Genomic DNA, 21373 nt, shown 5'->3' with positions numbered 1-21373 from the left:
GCTGAGGTAGCGGTCCTGCTGCTGGGTTGTTGCCCTCCTACGGCCCCTCCACATCTCCTGGAGTACTGGCATTTTTCCTGGTAGTGCCTTCAGCCTCTGGACACTATGCTGACAGACACAGCAAATCTTCTTGCCACAGCTCGCATTGATGTGCCATCCTGGATGAGCTGCACTGCCTGAGCCACTTGTGTGGGTTGTAGAGTCCGTCTCATGCTACCACGAGTGTGAAAGCACAACCAACATTCAAAAGTGACCAAAACATCAGCCAGAAAGCATTGGTACAGAGATAGGGTCTGTGGTCCCCACCTGCAGAACTACTCCTTTATTGAGTGTGTCTTGATAATGCCAATAATTTCCATCTGATGTCTATTCCATTTGCACAACAGCATGTGAAATTGATTGTCAAACAGTGTTGATTAATAAGTGGACAGTTTGATTTCACAGAAGTTTGATTTACTTGGAGTTATATTCTGTTCCCTTTATTTTTTTGAGCAGTGTATAAAGAGAGGTGTCACATGTGATTATAAACCCTGTCTGTGATGATAATGGAAAATAAAAAAATGTTTAACAAAAAAACGTGATTTAAACATGTCATTTTCTGATGACACATTCCCTTTCAGAAAGTACATTAGATTCTCATGAAAGAGTCAGCTTATTATGTTTGAGCTGATTCAATAAGCAGACTCTTTCTTCCTTCATTAAAGGTCTATTTTTATTTGTTACAGCAGCAACTGTACATTGGATCCAAATCAAGTGTGGCCCAAGTAAAGCTTCATCAGTGTGAAATGTATGGCACAGCATGTGCTGACTGCTGTCTTGCACGTGATCCCTACTGTGCTTGGGATGGTATATCCTGCACAAGATACTTTCCAGTTGGAACACACTCTAAGAGGTAGGTACAGGACAAGATTGATTTTGCACCAAACTTTTTTAAAAAGTATGTACATTTTCTTATATAAGAAACATAAAATATACATTTTAGTGCATATATTATTTTGTAAAGGTTCAGAATTGCAGAAAAAAATGAAGTAGCATTCACTTTGCTGACTCCTCTCTGCTCTTGGACGCTTCGAGAGTCCCTGCTGAGTAAAGAAAAGCTGGAAAAACAATAGCACAATATGGTCTAAAGGGGATCAGGTTGCTAACCTGATGGAGTTATGTGAAACTTGAAAATGTTGACTTCTGCAAACCTGCAAGTTAATCTGAGACAAAGAAACAATGGAGAAATGGTGTTCACTGCGCTGCTGAAGATACCAGTAGATGAAACCATGACATACTGGTAGATGAAACCTGAAGACCACTAGTGGTTTTTTCCAGATTAAGAAGTTTGTTAACTTTGAACTTTATTGACAATAAACCATTCAGAAATATCCATAGTTTTCTGATTTCATATACAGATATTTCCTGGTTTCTTCTACTGGCAATTTCGACAGCACCCATCTCTCCATTGTTTCTTCTCCTGAGACTCCCTGCTGGTTTCTACTTTGCCATGCCCCTGAATACACAGGAGAACATAGTTTAGACAATCGCTGGCTAGAGTGACCAATCTAAGCCAGTGATTGGTTGAGTAGTTATTTCCTCCATGTTGATAGGGACTGGGGATGCTTCCAAAACAGCAGTGTGAGATCGATCAAGTGAAATATCTCCACACTTCTCAGAATCTGTTGATCCAAGTTAAAAAAAAAATCCCCTGCTAATGTGCTTATGAAAAACCCAAAGCCCAGAAGAATATAATATCTTTTATCTGTGTTATGTGTTTCACTGCATGTTTTCTAGCAAGTAACATATTGTTATTGTAACTACATAGTTAGTGATAGGTGACAGGTAACATATATCTATTTTAATTATTTTGAATGCAATTAAGTTCAAAATATACGTAATAAAAATTTCAGAATGTTTCTATATTTTCCAATGGCAAGTATATAATGGCATCATTTTGTCAGACGTTTCAGAAGACAGGATGTTCGACATGGAAATGCAGCTCAGCAATGTTCTGGACAACATTTTAATGGTAAGTTATAGATACATAGTTACCGGTAATTGCCATAAAATAAATGCATTAAACACAATAAAACAGATACATTTAGTCGAGAGCCGTTAGCACATTTGTCGTCTCACATTGTTAAAGGCATCTAACAATTACATAACTATCCTCATTCATGTGTAATGCTATCACATAGGGAGCTATAAATGTCCTTCTATTAGAATTAAAGACAGCCACAGGCCGGAGCTCGGATCTTGGAAAAAAGGTGGGACATAAAATCAAACCTATATATATATATACACATTTAATTATTCCAGTGCTAATAAACCTCTAGAGAACCCTATGTTAAAAGTAAAACAGAAATCTATGTTATGTGGCGTTTATAGGACTTCTACACCAAACTATTTTTGGAAAAGGTTTTCATCTTCTTTATCTGGTCAAGGTGCATGAGACAACAAATGTCTTAAAGTTTATAATTATACTAAACTTGTATCATTACACAATACATGTATCGAGGATGCGCTTCACTTTGCTGATCTTCATGTGTTCTTTTCTTCCACCTCTTTACATAATTGTTATGTAAACCTAGCTCCCAGCCCTACTGCCTTGACATCACTTCCTTCGCTCTTCTTTCTAGGTTAGTGCTGTTATCTGATAACTATTGCAGCATCTGCAGACTTTGTATGGTGGCACAAAGTGTGTACAGTGCTGAATTACATATCCATAAACTTAGGCTTCTGGAAGGCAATACCTTCTCCACTAGTAGAAATATGTTTAAAGAAGCATAACCGTCATTGGATGTCAACACAGGCAAAGGGTGATGTATTAGGGATCTGTACAACACAGACTAGCGATATGTCCATATACATAAAACTTGGTAGATCACTAAGGCTACGTTCACATTTGTGGTGTTGGGCGCAGCGTCGTCAACGCATACCGACGCATGCGTCATGCGCCCCTATCTTTAACATGGGGGGCGCATGGACTTGCACCGGTATGCGTTGTATTGCGTTTTATGACGCATGCATCATATTGACGCACAGAGAGGGTGCAGAAAACGCTACTTGTAGCGTTTTCCCTGCGCCGAAATTCCTGCTCTGTACGATCTTATGACAACACATGCGTCGCAAAACGCTGCGTTGTGTACATGCATTGTTGGTTGCGTCGCCAACGCTGTGCCCAACAACGCAAATGTGAACGTTACCTAAGGAGGACTGTTTATTTTATCTACATAGCGGTATCATATTGCACAGCGCTTTCCAGACATCATCATTCCAATGTAAAATTCCCATTTCTATGTACTTGATGTGTGGGAAGAAACTCTCGCTATCTTGGAGGGAACATGCAAATTCCATGCAGATGTTGTCCTCAGTGGGATTTGAACCCAGGACCGCATGCTGCAAAGAAACATGGCTATCCACTGAGCCACCTTTAATTCGATTCTTCTATATGTATAACCATTGTTTACATTTTTATTTCATAAACCAATAGTATGCAAGAAAAACAGCCGCACTCAAGTCTTGATTTCAATGCAAAAAGAAAAATTTTCTTTGTTTGCAGCACCACCTATGTGACGGACAACTTACTTGCATTCTCTACCTGGAGCTGTCCTTGGGGACTCTCATTCTATTTTTTCCTAAACTACTCCTCCTCCTTAAGTGAGGTTTTGAGAAAGACCATACCTGGTCGAAACGTCACCTCGTTGTCCGCTATCGTTTATTACTTTCTCCTCGAAAATTATTTGGTGGTTCATGTACACTTGAATAAAAACAAAGAATTTTTCTTTTTGCATTGAAATCAAGACTTGAGTGCGGCTGTTTTTCTTGCATATTTGACGTTTGATGTCCAGCCAGCACCTCCCTTATTGGGTTTACAGTGTGCCCATCTTTTCTTCTGGATATAAACCAATAGTACACATGAAAATAAGTAACTTTGTAATATATTTTATGCTTCTTTCTCTGCCAAAATTGATCAGTCATTATCAAAATTCTCAATTCTCAGGTAAAATCTGTATTCAGTGAAGACAGACTTTCCCATTACTGACAGAGGAGATGGTAGATTCCATGCTATGTGAATAGGATAGGGAGAAGCTAGAGGCAGAGCTACGCCTCCTCTCCCTCCTATCTACATAGACTCTTATCATGTAGAATTTTTAATCCACAAAATATTAGACAGTGTATAAAAAGTGTATGAAAAAGACCGACAAATGAATAACAGCCATGAATTATCAAAGCACAAGTAATCAGGAAAAATATTCCAATAAGTGCAAATAGGTAACCCTTAATACAGATTTTACCTCAGAATTGAGAATTTTGATTATAACTGATCAATTCTGACAAGAAAGAAGCAGATTGCTCTGATAAGATATATTACAAAAGTGCTTAAAGGTGAAATGAAAATCAAAACTACTTACTCTTTAAAAATATATGTTATAATTTGCATCTTTAATAACAATGAAGTGTCAATAATACTGACAAAGCTACCATGGTGTTGTGGCGTGTCTATGTAAACTATGTTGGAGCAGCTGCATTATGCAGACTGCATACAAACCTTTAGGCCACGTTCACACGTTCAGTATTTGATCAGTATTTTACCTCAGGATGTGTAGCCAAAACCAGGAGTGGGTAAAAAATGCAGCCGTGGTGCATGTGTTTCTAATATACTTTTCCTCTGATTGTTCCACTCCTGGTTTTAGCTTGCAAATATTCATGTAAAAAGCAGATCAAATACTGAACATTTGATAAATGTTTTTTTGAAAAATGTTACATCTGAGGACACAGATAATGTAGTCATCAATATCATATATTAAAAAAATGGTATCTTCTCTTTTTAAGAATAATAACAACAAATTAATTTCACATTTCTATTGTATTTTTCTCCTGATGGTCTAGGTGAAAGTCTAGGAAAGACTGAGGAATACACAGCATATGGCGTAGAACATAACAGCACTTTACTGGAATGTATGCCTCGATCTTTACAATCTAAAGTCATCTGGTTTGTGCAGAAAGCTCATGAAGCAAAGAAAGATGAGGTATGATAGAAATATTGTAGAAAATTAGTAGCCAAATCAAATTACTATATTTTTCGGACTATAAAATGAATCGGACCATGAGTTGCATCCCAAATTTAGAGACGGAAAATATGAAAAAAAAATTTAATTTGAGAATGGGGTCAATCTTGTAGTGCGAATTTAGCTTACCATGTGTTAGGGCTAGCAGAACGCACCAAATAATTAGAGAAAAGGAATAAGGTGCGTTCGCAGCCCGGGGTCCACCGTGCAGAGATGGAACCTGCTGCTAAGCAGTGACGAATTATATGGCAGTACAATGAGGATACACACACACGGGTTAGCTTCACCCTGTGTGAAAGAAGCGAACCCTGTTGCGTCACAGGGCCGCAGTACCGCACGTAACAGAAATAATAATAAAGTAGCACGGGAGTGCATGCAGTGCCGCTCTGGCGGATGCCACTAACCACCCAGTCGGGTTAGGAAAGCACGGAGATGGCGCCGCACTGGCGGTCACAGTAATAGATGCTGTTTGTGTACTAGTGTTGGTAACAAGTCGGGTGCTAGATTACAATCATCCTCCTTACGCGAGCATTCAAACACAAGGGAGGGGATGTTTAACCCCTTTACCCCAAAGGGTGGTTTGCACGTCAATGACCAGGCCAATTTTTACAATTCTGACCACTGTCCCTTTATGAGGTTATAATACTGGAACGCTTCAACGGATCCTGGTGATTTTGACATTGTTTTCTCGTGATATATTGTACTTCATGATCGTGGTTAAATTTCTTTGATAGTACCTGCGTTTATTTGTGAAAAAAACGGAAATTTGGCGAAAATTTTGAAAATTTCGCAATTTTCAAAATTTGAATTTTTATGCAATTAAATCACAGAGATATGTCACACAAAATACTTAATAAGTAACATTTCCCACATGTCTACTTTACATCAGCATAATTTTTTGTTAGGGAGTTATAAGGGTTAAAAGTTGACCAGCAATTTCTCATTTTTACAACACCATTTTTTTTTTAGGGACCACATCTCATTTGAAGTCATTTTGAGCGGTCTATATGATAGAAAATACCCAAGCGTGACACCATTCTAAAAACTGCACCCCTCAAGGTGCTCAAAACCACATTCAAGAAGATTATTAACCCTTCAGGTGTTTAATAGGAATTTTTGGAATGTTTAAATAAAAATGAACATTTAACTTTTTTACACAAAAAATTTACTTCAGCTCCAATTTGTTTTATTTTTCCAAGGGTAACAGGAGAAAATGGACCCCAAAAGTTGTTGTCCAATTTGTCCTGAGTACGCTGATACCCCATATGTGGCAGTAAACCACTGTTTGGGCGCATGGGAGAGCTCGGAAGGGAAGGAGCGCCGTTTGACTTTTCAATGCAAAATTGACAGGAATTGAGATGGGACGCCATGTTGCGTTTGGAGAGCCACTGATGTGCCTAAACATTGAAACCCCCCACAAGTGACACCATTTTGGAAAGTAGACCCCCTAAGGAACTTATCTAGATGTGTGGTGAGCACTTTGACCCACCAAGTGCTTCACAGAAGTTTATAATGCAGAACCGTAAAAATAAAAAATCATATTTTTTCACAAAAATTATATTTTTGCCCCCAATTTTTTATTTTTCCAAGGGTAAGAGAAGAAATTGGACCTCAAAAGTTGTCCAATTTGTCCTGAGTACGCTGATACCCCATATGTGGCAGTAAACCACTGTTTGGGCGCATGGGAGAGCTCGGAAGGGAAGGAGCGCCGTTTGACTTTTCAATGCAAAATTGACAGGAATTGAGATGGGACGCCATGTTGCGTTTGGAGAGCCACTGATGTGCCTAAACAACGAAACCCCCCACAAGTGACACCATTTTGGAAAGTAGACCCCCTAAGGAACTTATCTGGATGTGTGGTGAGCACTTTGACCCACCAAGGGCTTCACAGAAGTTTATAATGCAGAGCCATAAAAATAAAACAAAATTTTTTTCCCACAAAAATTATTTTTTAGCCCCCAGTTTTGTATTTTCACTAGGGTAACAGGAGAAATTGGACCCAAAAAGTTGTTGTCCAATTTGTCCTGAGTACGCTGATACCCATATGTGGGGGGGGGGAACCACCGTTTGGGCGCATGGGAGGGCTCGGAAGGGAAGGAGCGCCATTTGGAATGCAGACTTAGATGGAATGGTCTACAGGCGTCACATTGCGTTTGCAGAGCCCCTAATGTACCTAAACAGTAGAATCCCCCAACAAGTGACACCATTTTGGAAAGTAGACCCCCTAAGGAACTCATCTTGATGTGCTGAGAGCTTTGAACCCCCAAGTATTTCACTACAGTAATAACGCAGAGCCGTGCAAATAAAAAATATTTTTTTTTCCACAAAAATTATATTTTAGCCCCCAGTTTTGTAGTTTTCCAAGGTTAGCAGGAGAAATTGGACCCTAAATGTTGTTGTCCAATTTGTCCTTATTACGCTGATACCCGATATGTGGGGGGGGGACCACCGTTTGGGTGAATGGGAGGGCTCGGAAGGGAAGGAGCATCATTTGGAATGCAGACTTAGATGGATTGGTCTGCAGGCGTCACATTGCATTTGCAGAGCCCCTAATGTACCTAAACAGTAGAAACCCCCCACAAGTGACCCCATATTGGAAACTAGACCCCTCAATGAACTTATCTAGATGTGTTGTGAGAACTTTGAACCCCCAAGTGTTTCACTACAGTTTATAACGCAGAGCCGTGAAAATAAAAAATCTTTTTGTTTTCCCACAAAAATTATTTTTTAGCCCCCAGTGTTGTATTTTCCCAAGGGTAACAGGAGAAATTGGACCACAAAAGTTGTTGTCCTATTTGTCCTGAGTACGCTGATACCCCATATGTTGGGGTAAACCCCTGTTTGGGCACACGGGAGAGCTCGGAAGGGAAGGAGCACTGTTTTACTTTTTCAACGCAGAATTGGCTGGAATTGAGATCGGACGCCATGTCGTGTTTGGAGAGCCCCTGATGTGCCGAAACAGTGGAAACCCCCCAATTATAACTGAAACCCTAATCTAAACACACCCCTAACCCTAATTCCAATGGTAACCCTAACCACACCTCTAACCCTGACACACTCCTAACCCTAATCCCAACCCTATTCCCAACTGTAAATGTAATCTAAACCCTAACCCTAACTTTAGCCCCAACCCTAACTTTAGCCCCAACCCTAACTGTAGCCCCAACCCTAACCCTAACCCTAGCCCTAACCCTAGCCCTAACCCTAGCCCTAACCATAGCCCTAATCCTAGCCCTAACTCTAGCCCTAACCCTAACCCTAGCCCTAACCCTAGCCCTAACCCTAGCCCTAACCCTAGCCCTAACCCTAGCCCTAACCCTAACCCTAGCCCTAATCCTAGCCCTAACTCTAGCCCTAGCCCTAACCCTAGCCCTAACCCTAACCCTAGCCCTAACCCTAGCCCTAGCCCTAGCCCTAGCCCTAATCCTAACCCTAGCCCTAACCCTAGCCCTAATGGGAAAATGGAAATAAATACATTTTTTTTAATTTTTCCCTAACTAAGGGGGTGATGAAGGGGGGTTTGATTTACTTTTATAGCGGGTTTTTTAGCGGATTTTTATGATTGGCAGCCGTCACACACTGAAAGACGCTTTTTATTGCAAAAAATATTTTTTGCAATACCACATTTTAAGAGCTATAATTTTTCCATATTTTGGTCCACAAAGTCATGTGACGTCTTGTTTTTTGCGGGACGAGTTGACGTTTTTATTGAAAACATTTTCGGGCACGTGACATTTTTTGATCGCTTTTTATTCCAATTTTTGTGAGGAAGAATGACCAAAAACCAGCTATTCATGAATTTCTATTGGGGGAGGCGTTTATACCGTTCCGCGTTTGGTCAAATTGATAAATCAGTTTTATTCTTCAGGTCAGTAGGATTACAGCGATACCTCATTTATATCATTTTTTTATGTTTTGGCGCTTTTATACGATAAAAACTATGTTACAGAAAAAATAATTATTTTTGCATCGCTTTATTCTCAGGACTATAACTTTTTTATTTTTTTGCTGATGATGCTGTATTGTGGCTCGTTTTTTGCGGGACAAGATGACGTTTTCAGCGGTACCATGGTTATTTATATCTGTCTTTTTGATCGCGTGCTATTCCACTTTTTGTTCGGCGGTATGATAATAAAGCGTTGTTTTTTGCCTCGTTTTTTTTTTTTTTCTTACGGTGTTTACTGAAGGGGTTAACTAGTGGGACAGTTTTATAGGTCGGGTCGTTACGGACGCGGCGATACTAAATATGTGCACTTTTTTTGTTTTTTTGTTTTTATTTAGATGAAGAAATGTATTTATGGGAATAATATTTTTTTTTTTTTTCATTATTTTGGAATATTTTTTTTTATTTTTTTTTACACATTTAGAAATTTTTTTTTTTACTTTTTTACTTTGTCCCAGGGGGGGACATCACAGATCAGTGATCTGACAGTTTGCACAGCACTCTGTCAGATCACTGATCTGACTAGCAGCACTGCAGCCTTCACAGTGCTTGCTCTGAGCAGGCTCTGTGAAGCCACCTCCCTCCCTGCAGGACCCGGATCCGCGGCCATCTTGGATCCGGGGCTCAAGCAGGCAGGGAGTGAGGTAAGACCCCCGCAGCAACGCAATCACATCGCGTTGCTGCGGGGGGCTCAGGGAAGCCCGCAGGGAGCCCCTCCTCCCTGCGCGATGCTTCCCTGCACCTCCGGCACATCGCGATCATGTTTGATCACGGTGTGCCAGGGGTTAATGTGCTGGGAGCGGTCTGTGACCGCTCCTGGCACATAGTGCCGGATGTCAGCTGCGATAAGCAGCTGACACCCGGCCGCGATCGGCGGCGCTCCCCCCGTGAGCGCTGCTGATCGCTATGACGTACTATCCCGTCCAGGGTCAGATAAGCCCAGGGCACCTCGACGGGATAGTACGTCTATGGTCACAGAGGGGTTAAAGAGCAACTTTCACTCACAACACACACATGTAAACAAGAGTATACTAGCGCATGGCCGTGCGGCCATGCAAACCTTTTATAGCTGCAGCAAGTTCAAGACCTTCCTAAAGGACCAATAGGAGCTGCTGCAGTAACTGAGCATGTGACCCCAGACCTCCACTGAGAGGTCTTCCTTTGGGCATGCTCAGAAGAGCATGTCTGCTCACCTCTGATTAGTACAGGCTACAATGACAGAGTCTAGAAAGGCAGCAGTAAACCTTTGCACAGAATCAGACTGAGAGAGACGCTGGGACCGACGTCTCCGCTGAGCAGGCTCCACTGTGGCTGATGCAGAATGAGAGACTGCCGCACACATGGTTCAAGATTCCCCCTGTGCAGCAGCGGGATTCTCCCACAGCACGGGATAGATCATAAGCCTTGTATGCCTCTGCGGTCTCCCATTCTGCTTCGGTCACAATGGGAGCTCCTCAGCAAAGACATCGGTCTCAGCATCTTGCCCAGACTCGTGCTGTTTGCTTGGTTACTGTGTGCTCTCCAGGCAAAGCTATAGTAACTAGTAGTGATGAGCGAATATACTCATTACTCGAGATTTCTTGAGCATGCTCGGGGGTCCTCCGAGTATTTTTTAGTGCTCGGAGTTTTCGTTTTTAGCGCCGCAGCTGAATGATTTACATGTTTTGCCAGCATAAGTACATGTGGGGATTACCTAGCAACCAGGCAACCCCCACATGTACTTATGCTGCCTAACAGATGTAAATCATTCAGCTGTGGCGCTAAAAATTAAAACTCCGAGCACTAAAAAATACTCGGAGGACCCCCTAGCATGCTTGAGAAATCTCGAGTAACGAGTATATTCGCTCATCACTACTAACTAGCAATAGGCAGCGGCAAACATGCATTTCAAGCTAAGTCCAGAAATCACCCTACTGAGCATGCTCGAGAGCTGGTGACCTCTCATTGGTGGTCGGTTGTCAGCTGCTCAGGTAATGTGGCAGTTCCGGATTGGTCCATGAGCAAGGTCATTTCTGACTGGACTTGAACAGGAATGCATAAAAGGTTTCCTGGAGCACGCATCAGCATGCTAAGATCATTAATGTCATGTATGTCGGTGGATACACGTCCACTCTATGTGTGCACGTGTGCCACATCTAGCACGGCGATTATGTGTCTAGGCAGCAGTGTAGGGTGGGAACTCTCACTTGGCTTAGCATCTGACTCTGGGCAGCTTAAGTTGTGTGTGTGTGGTTAGCACAGCCAAGTGTCAGAGCGAGCACTACCACCAGCCTAGACTTCCCTGGGGGTAGCCATAGGGACCCCAACTAGTGTCATTACTGCTTTACTCCTGTGACGTCTAACAGGGTAAAGCTCGGCAATTTAATTCTTTTGATTCTACACTTAATGATGACCCTTTCATCTAACTACTTTGACAAAGGTATGGGGCTCCCTAGGTATTTCTGTCATTTCCAAGATGCAATAGAATGGTGCTGAATGATTTCTATTCCTGCCTGAGGCTTAACTGGACTGTTATGTATGGAAGTTTTTTTTACTTTAAAGGAGTTCTAAGGTCTTCTGCTAAAAGGCTGCAGTCTCTCGATGGGACTGCAGACATCTGAATCCTTACAGTGTACACATTGCATGCTGTCAGGATTCTGTAAAGATTCAGAAGTCAGCAGTCCCATTGAGTGACTGCAGACTTTTAGCAGAAGATCAGCCAACATTTGTAACACTGACATGTGTAAGACAAACAGGCAGACAATACAGAATTCATTTAATTAAATGAGAAATAACCAGGCATTGTGCACCCTGCCCTTTTATAAGCAAAATAACAAGTAATCAAAAAATTGTATATGCTCTAAAATATTAGCAATAGGAACTACAAGTGGTCCCATAAAAAAACAAAGGTTATTAACGCAGATTTTTTTTAATGCAACCCCAAAAAACATGATATAAAACTAAATGTTCTTAATGTACATAAAAGAAAAAATATTTTAAAAAAAATTGCATAAATTTGGTTCAGTGTTAATAATAATGACTTACCTCTCGGTGAATAAGATATATTATATTTCTGATGATTTTCAAACCCTCTAAAAATTAAAAAAAGAAAAATACATTATTTTACTGCAAATTTTGCCATACAACTTATCCTATAAATAAAAAATAATGATGCCCTAATGCAGCTACTTTGAAAGTAAAATGTAGTTATGACTTTCAAAATCCTGAAATCAAGGAACAAGATAAAAATTCTGCACCATTAAATACAAAACTAAACTAACTCCTAAACTAATGCTATATGAAGTATGTATCTATTATGAGTGCATGTCCCGTTATGCTCCATGATGGATATATATATGTCATGCTGATTGCATGGTACAGCTTCTGTATTGGTGTACTGAGCACCAGTAGCCTGATGATGTACAAGGCTGGGATCCTTCTGTAACTGCCAAGATTCTCACCAAACCCAGCAATTTAACCCCTCATATCCCACTGACAGCCAAACATGTGTTTAATAGACCATTTGCAACCCAAGCAGCATGATGATTGGGTCTATGTTATTTGTAAACCTCAGCCTAACAGATCTAGCTGAAGGTTGGATCTGATCAGCTAAGTAATGCACTGCTCTGTATGGTTAAGGCACTGTAATATTACCTATGCAATCAAAGGATCACATGTCTGGGTGACCTTGGAGTATTGATAAGCTATGTAAAAATATATTTGTTTAGCACCTTTACCCCCGAGGGTGGTTTGCACGTTAGTGACCGGGCCAATTTTTACAATTCTGACCACTGTCACTTTATGAGGTAATAACTCTGAAACAGTTCAACAGATCCCAGTAATTTTGAGACTGTTTCTTCTTGACATATTGTACTTCATGACAGTGGTAAGATTTCTTGGTATGACTTGCGTTTAATTGTGAAAAAAAATGGAAATTTGGCAAAAATGTGAATAATTTCGCAATTTTCCAACTTTGAATTTTCATGCCCTTAAATTACAGAGATATGTCACACAAAATAGTTTCTCACATGTCTTCTTTACATCAGCACAATTTTATAGGCAACTTTTTTTGTTAGGAAGCTATAAGGGTTAAAAGTTGACCAGCGATTTCTCATTTTTACAACACCATTTTTTTTGTAAGGACCACATCAAATTTCAAATCACCAGTGCCAGGCAGCAGCTGCCAAGGCAAACAGGATCATGGGGTGCATTAAAAGAGGTCTGGATACACATGATGAGAGCATTATACTGCCTCTGTACAAATCCCTAGTTAGACCGCACATGGAGTACTGTGTCCAGTTTTGGGCACCGGTGCTCAGGAAGGATATAATGGAACTAGAGAGAGTACAAAGGAGGGCAACAAAATTAATAAAGGGGATGGGAGAACTACAATACCCAGATAGATTAGCGAAATTAGGATTATTTAGTTTAGAAAAAAGACGACTGAGGGGCGATCTAATAACCATGTATAAGTATATAAGGGGACAATACAAATATCTCGCTGAGGATCTGTTTATACCAAGGAAGGTGACGGGCACAAGGGGGCATTCTTTGCGTCTGGAGGAGAGAAGGTTTTTCCACCAACATAGAAGAGGATTCTTTACTGTTAGGGCAGTGAGAATCTGGAATTGCTTGCCTGAGGAGGTGGTGATGGCGAACTCAGTCGAGGGGTTCAAGAGAGGCCTGGATGTCTTCCTGGAGCAGAACAATATTGTATCATACAATTAGGTTCTGTAGAAGGACGTAGATCTGGGGATTTATTATGATGGAATATAGGCTGAACTGGATGGACAAATGTCTTTTTTCGGCCTTACTAACTATGTTACTATGTTACTATGTTACTTTGAGGGGTCTATATGATAAAAGATGCCCAAAGGTGACACCATTCTAAAAACTGCACCACTCAAGGTGCTCAAACCCACATTCAAGAAGTTTATCAACCCTTTAGGTGCTTCACAGGAGTTTTTTGAAAAACAAATTAACATTTAACTTTTTTCACAAAAAAATTGAATTCAGAATACATTTTTTGTATTTTGACAAGGGTAACAGGAAAAAACAGAGCAAAGTACTGCAGTGCGCAGGCGCCGGGCCTCTCTGACCTTTCCGGCGTCTGCACACTGCAGTACTTTGTTCTGCCCTCAACAGGGCAGACAAAGTACGCCTGCACCGGAGCCGTGGCTGAAGATCAGAAGAGGACGTCTTGGAATGAAGATGGGAGGCGCCGCAGCGGACCAGAGACACCCATCCGACCTGACCAGCAGCGGGACCGCCCCTGGGTGAGTATAATCTAACGTCTTTTTCTCCTCTTTCAAGTAACATCAGCGGCTTATCTACAGCATTACAGAATGCTGTAGATAAGCCGCTGATGCCGGTGGGCTTACCTCACCCGTGATTTTCGGGGTGACAGGTTCCCTTTAATAATCCATCTCTGGTCAGATAGACCCAGGTCACATGAATGGATTATTACACCTAATGTCAGAAAGGGGTTAATTGTTTTAAAAAAAACTCCCTAAAAGCTCATTTCTTCACACCCACCAACAAAACTAGAAAAAACTGCAGTGGCTTGAAATGTATTCACTCCTTTGTCATTTTTTCGTGGTTTGCTACCTCACAACCTGGTATTTCAGTTTTTTTGAGGGCTTGGATCAGTTAATGTAAAGACCATGCCTACAGCTGTGAACATTTGGTTTTCTTTTCATTGTGAAGAAAACCACAAATTGGACAAAATAACTGAAAACAGTGTGCATAACTATTCACCCCCCTAAAGTCAGTTCTTTATAGAGCCTCCTGTTGCAGCAATTACAGTTGCAAGTCGCTTTGGGTAAGTCTTTATGACCTTTCCACATCTTGCCACTTTTTGAAAAAAAAAACACTGAAAAAAATAAACCAGCAGGGCTTCGAATACATAAGAACCCAAACAGAAAATAGACCATGAAAAATTAACTTTTATTAACCTTTTTACCCACAAGGGTGGTTTGCACATCAATGACAAGGCCAATTTTTACAATTCTGACCACTGTCCATTTATGAGGTTATAACTCTGGAACACTTCAACGGATCCCAGTGATTCTGAAACAGTTTTCTCGTGACATATTGTACTTCATGATAGTGGTAAAATTTCTTTGATATTACCTGCGTTTATTTGTGAAAAAAATGGAAATTTAAAGAAAATTTTGAAAATTTCACAATTTTCCAACTTTGAATTTTTATGCAATTAAACCACAGAGATATGTCACACAAAATACTTAATAGGTAACATTTTCCACATGTCTAATTTACATCAGCACAATTTTGGAACCAAAATTTTTTTTTGTTAGGGAGTTATAAGGGTTAAAATTTGACCAGCAGTTTCTCATTTTTACAACATTTTTTTTTTAGGGACCACATCTCATTTGAAGTCATTTTGAGGGGTCTATATGATAGAAAACACCCAAGTGTGACACCATTCTAAAAACTGCACCCCTCAAGGTGCTCAAAACCACATTCAAGAAGTTTATTAACCCTTCAGGTGTTTCACAGGAATTTTTGGAATGTTTGAATAAAAATGAACATTTAACTTTTTTTCACAAAAAATTTACTTCAGCTCCAATTTGTTTTATTTTACCAAGGGTAACAGGAGAAAATGGACTCCAAAAGTTGTACAATTTGTCCTGAGTACGCCGATACCTCATATGTGGGGGTAAACCACTGTTTGGGCACATGACAGAGCTCGGAAGCGAAGGAGGGCAATTTGACTTTTCAATGCAAAATTGACAGGAATTGAGATGGGACGCCATGTTGCGTTTGGAGAGCCACTGATGTGCCTAAACATTGAAACCTCCCACAAGTGACACCATTTTGGAAAGTAGACCCCCTTTGGAACTTATCCAGAGGTGTGGTGAGCACTTTGACCCACGAAGTGCTTCACAGAAGTTTATAATGCAGAACCATAAAAATAAAAAATCATATTTTTTCACAAAAATTATCTTTTCGCCCCCAATCTTTTATTTTCCCAAGGGTAAGAGAAGAAATTGGACCCCAAAAGTTGTCGTACAATTTGTCCTGAGTACGCTGATAACTCATATGTGGGGGTAAACCACTGTTTGGGCGCATGGGAGAGCTCGGAAGGGAAGGAGCGCAGTTTTCAATGCAAAATTGACAGGAATTGAGATGAGATGCCATGTTGCATTTGGAGAGCCACTGATGTGCCTAAACATTGAAACCCCCCACAAGTGACATCATTTCGGAAAGTAGACCCCCTAAGGAACTTATCTGGATGTGTGGTGAGCACTTTGACCCACCAAGGGCTTCACAGAAGTTTATAATGCAGAGCCATAAAAATAAAACAAACATTTTTTCCCACAAAAATTATTTTTTAGCCCCCAGTAACAGGAGAAATTGGACCCTAAAAGTTGTTGTCCAATTTGTCCTGAGTACGCTGATTCCCCATATGTGGGGGGGAACCACCGTTTGGGTGCATGGGAGGGCTCGGAAGGGAAGGAGCGACATTTGGAATGCAGACTTAGATGAAATGGTCTGCAGGCATCACATTGCATTTTCAAAACAAAAATTTCCAGATTCATTGTGGTGACTACTATCAGTCACCCAACCATCACATATACTCCCATGGGATTAATATATTAATCAGGAGAACAAATGGAAGTTTGTATAAAAATTAACAAGCTTTATTGAAGACAATACGTATAGTTAAAAAACAAGCACTTATCCAAAAGTGACTGTGCAATAGACGCTAAAGTGCAAAAAAGACACCAGACAAAAAAGGTCTGCCACAAAATAAACACTTTGTGCACATAATTGCATGGTAAGTATAGGTACAGACAAATATATTCTAACACTATGCCCAAAAACTATCAATCACATGTGGGGATGGACCATATTACAAATTATAAACCCCAAATGATAGCTATATGGGAAATTCCCAGCCTCCGGTACACGTAATGTGTGTCAGGCATATATAAATATTCTTTGCCCCATATTGTGTCCATGAGCGGGGGGTAGTCAGAACAGCATGTCTTACCTAGTGTGGCCGGACCCTTTGCACGCACCCCGACGCGCGTTTCGCTGCTAATAGCATTGCTTTATCAAGGGGAAGTGTGATTTCACATGTCTGCAGGACCTTAAAATAGTCATGGTAACGAACCACATGACCGTCACCTGATTAAGCTAAGTGCCCTCCTGGGATTAGGGGCGGCAATATTAAAAAACTATTGGCACAGCGGGAACTCAGGTGGATTGTGACACTCGGGACCATGAAGCCCGCTGGTTTGAATGAATCCCTAAATTTTGGTTCATACCTGTGAAATCATATTATGATTTATGTTAATATTCTTTTCTTTTCTCTCCTCCCCCTTTCCTTCCCTTTTTCCAGCGTTTTCTGTATTTTAATTTCACCTTTGTTTGTTTTTAATGCGTTTTATGTTTATGTCATTCAGGCCTGATTTTTATGAGTCCATCTGGGGTCTGCATCCCTCATCCCCCTTTTGTTTCCTTTACTGTGGAGACAAAAACTACAAGTTTACAAGAGACCGGAAGTGGAGTGAAAGACATTTTCATCCGGAAGAAATACGGGATTTACCATATAGCGTCTTTACTTCGTATATGAATGTATTTCATCCACTGCTTGTATTCATTTAGACTTGGGGTTAACACTGACTCCGGCGCTCTGCTGCGATTGTGCGCGTGCGCGCGTCTGCCTCTCGGCTCTGCCCCCTCAGTCTGGCATTGTCCTGCGGTGATTGCGGACGGGACCAACTGGTGCCCGCTCGTTCTCTCTGTTAGGGCGAGTCCGGGCCGGGTGGGTGGACCCAGGCGGCGGCGTGTGCGCGCGCCGTGACTGCGCAGTAGGGCATTTAGCTTAATCAGGTGACCGTCATGTGGTTCGTTACCATGACTATTTTAAGGTCCTGCAGACATGTGAAATCACACTTCCCCTTGATAAAGCAATGCTATTAGCAGCGAAACGCGCGTCGGGGTGCGTGCAAAGGGTACGGCCACACTAGGTAAGACATGCTGTTCTGACTACCCCCCGCTCATGGACACAATATGGGGCAAAGATTATTTATATATGCCTGACACACATTACGTGTACCGGAGGCTGGGAATTTCCCATATAGCTATCATTTGGGGTTTATAATTTGTAATATGGTCCATCCCCACATGTGACTGATAGTTTTTGGGCATAGTGTTAGAATATATTTGTCTGTACCTATACTTACCATGCAATTATGTGCACAAAGTGTTTATTTTGTGGCAGACCTTTTTTGTCTGGTGTCTTTTTTGCACTTTAGCGTCTATTGCACAGTCACTTTTGGATAAGTGCTTGTTTTTTAACTATATGTATTGTCTTCAATAAAGGTTGTTAATTTTTATACAAACTTCCATTTGTTCTCCTGATTAATATCATAAAATATCACATTGCATTTGCAGAGCCTCTAATGTACCTAAACAGTAGATACCCCCAACAAGTGACACCATTTTGGAAAGTAGACCCCCTAAGGAACTTATTTAGATGTGTTGTGAGAACTTTGAACCCCCAAGTGTTTCACTACAGTTTATAACGCAGAGCTGTGAAAATAAAAAATCTTTTTTTCCCACAAAAATTATTTTTTAGCCCCCAGTTTTGTATTTTCCCAAGGGCAACAGGAGAAATTGGACCCCAAAAGTTGTTGTCCAATTTGTCCTGAGTACGCTGATACCACATATGTTGGGGTAAACCCCTGTTTGAGCACACGGGAGAGCTCGGAAGGGAAGGAGCACTGTTTTACTTTCTCAACGCAGAATTGGCTGGAATTGAGATCAGACGCCATGTCGTTTGGAGAGCCCCTGATGTGCCTAAACAGGGGAAACCCCCCAATGAAAAGCTGAAACCTTAATCCAAACACACCCCTAACCCTAATCCCAATGGTAACCCTAACCACACCTCTAACCCAGACACACCCCTAACCCTAATCCCGAAACCTATTCCCAACCTTAAATGTAATCCAAACCCTAACCCTAACTTTAGCCCTAACCCTAACTGTAGCCTTAACCCTAGCCCCTAACCCTAGCCCTAACCCTAGCCCTAACCCTAACCCTAACCCTAGCCCTAACCCTAACCCTAACCCTAATGGGTAAAAAGAAATAAATACATTTTTTTAATTTTTAAATTTTTCCCTAACTAAGGGGGTGATGAAGGGGGGTTTGATTTACTTTTATAGCGGCGTTTTAGCGGATTTTTATGATTGGCAGCCGTCACACACTGAAAGCCGCTTTTTATTGCAAAAAATATTTTCTGCGTTAACACATTTTGAGAGCTATAATTTTTCCATATTTGAGTCCACAGAGTCATGTGAGGTCTTGTTTCTTGTGGGATGAGTTGACGTTTTTATTGGTAACATTTTCAACAACATGACTTTTTTTGATCGCTTTTTATTCCGATTTTTGTGAGGCAGAATGACCAAAAACCAGCTATTCATGAATTTCTTTTGGGGGAGGCGTTTATACCGTTCCGCGTTTGGTAAAATTGATAAAGGAGTTTTATTCTGCGGGTCAGTACGATTACAGCGATACCTCAATCATATCATTTTTTTATGTTTTGGCGCTTTTATACGATAAAAACTATTTTATAGAAAAAATAATTATTTTTGCATCGCTTTATTCTGAGGACTATAACTTTTTTATTTTTTTGCTGATGATGCTGTATGGCAGCTTGTTTTTTGCAAGACAAGATGACGCTTTCAGCGGTACCATGGTTATTTATATGTCTTTTTGATCGCACGTTATTCCACTTTTTGTTTGGCAGTATGATAATAAAGCGTTGTTTTTTGCCTCGTTTTTTTTTTTTTACTGTTTTTTCGTGTTTACTGAAGGGGTTACCTAGTGGGACAGTTTTACGGATGTGGCAATACTAAAAATGTGTACTTTTATTGTTTGTTTTTTTTGTAGATAATGAAATGTATTTATGGGAAGAATATACAGTGGGGCAAAAAAGTATTTAGTCAGTCAGCAATAGTGCAAGTTCCACCACTTAAAAAGATGAGAGGCGTCTGTAATTTACATCATAGGTAGACCTCAACTATGGGAGACAAACTGAGAAAAAAAAATCCAGAAAATCACATTGTCTGTTTTTTTAACATTTTATTTGCATATTATGGTGGAAAATAAGTATTTGGTCAGAAACAAACAATCAAGATTTCTGGCTCTCACAGACCTGTAACTTCTTCTTTAAGAGTCTCCTCTTTCCTCTACTCATTACCTGTAGTAATGGCACCTGTTTAAACTTGTTATCAGTATAAAAAGACACCTGTGCACACCCTCAAACAGTCTGACTCCAAACTCCACTATGGTGAAGACCAAAGAGCTGTCAAAGGACACCAGAAACAAAATTGTAGCCCTGCACCAGGCTGGGAAGACTGAATCTGCAATAGCCAACCAGCTTGGAGTGAAGAAATTAACAGTGGGAGCAATAATTAGAAAATGGAAGACATACAAGACCACTGATAATCTCCCTCGATCTGGGGCTCCACGCAAAATCCCACCCCATGGGGTCAGAATGATCACAAGAACGGTGAGCAAAAATCCCAGAACCACGCGGGGGGACCTAGTGAATGAACTGCAGAGAGCTGGGACCAATGTAACAAGGCCTACCATAAGTAACACACTACGCCACCATGGACTCAGATCCTGCAGTGCCAGACGTGTCCCACTGCTTAAGCCAGTACATGTCCGGGCCCGTCTGAAGTTTGCTAGAGAGCATTTGGATGATCCAGAGGAGTTTTGGGAGAATGTCCTATGGTCTGATGAAACCAAACTGGAACTGTTTGGTAGAAACACAACTTGTCGTGTTTGGAGGAAAAAGAATACTGAGTTGCATCCATCAAACACCATACCTACTGTAAGCATGGTGGTGGAAACATCATGCTTTGGGGCTGTTTCTCTGCAAAGGGGCCAGGACGACCGATCCAGGTACATGAAAGAATGAATGGGGCCATGTATCGTGAGATTTTGAGTGCAAACCTCCTTCCATCAGCAAGGGCATTGAAGATGAAACGTGGCTGGGTCTTTCAACATGACAATGATCCAAAGCACACCGCCAGGGCAACGAAGGAGTGGCTTCGTAAGAAGCATTTCAAGGTCCTGGAGTGGCCTAGCCAGTCTCCAGATCTCAACCCTATAGAAAACCTTTGGAGGGAGTTGAAAGTCCGTGTTGCCAAGCGAAAAGCCAAAAACATCACTGCTCTAGAGGAGATCTGCATGGAGGAATGGGCCAACATACCAACAACAGTGTGTGGCAACCTTGTGAAGACTTACAGAAAACGTTTTACCTCTGTCATTGCCAACAAAGGATATATTACAAAGTATTGAGATGAAATTTTGTTTCTGACCAAATACTTATTTTCCACCATAATATGCAAATAAA

General features: G+C 41.0%; 1 protein-coding gene across 2 annotated transcripts in view; it reads left to right on the top strand.

Moving 5' to 3' along the window:
* SEMA3E (semaphorin 3E) overlaps window positions 1–21373 on the top strand; it is a 392121-nt gene that overhangs the window by 358521 nt on the left and 12227 nt on the right. The window contains exons 14-16 of one of the 2 annotated variants that reach the window (XM_069765160.1): window positions 726–892; window positions 1944–2011; window positions 4876–5015. In XM_069765160.1, the coding sequence (XP_069621261.1) occupies window positions 726–892; window positions 1944–2011; window positions 4876–5015 (375 nt within the window). The remainder of the gene's footprint in view (window positions 1–725; window positions 893–1943; window positions 2012–4875; window positions 5016–21373) is intronic. The other variant, XM_069765161.1, reaches the window with a different exon arrangement.

This window comes from Ranitomeya imitator, chromosome 4, assembly GCF_032444005.1.
Source record: "Ranitomeya imitator isolate aRanImi1 chromosome 4, aRanImi1.pri, whole genome shotgun sequence".
Classification (NCBI taxonomy): Eukaryota; Metazoa; Chordata; class Amphibia; order Anura; family Dendrobatidae; genus Ranitomeya; species Ranitomeya imitator.
Note: the sequence above shows the minus strand (reverse complement) of the source record. Positions and strands in the feature narration are given on the sequence as shown.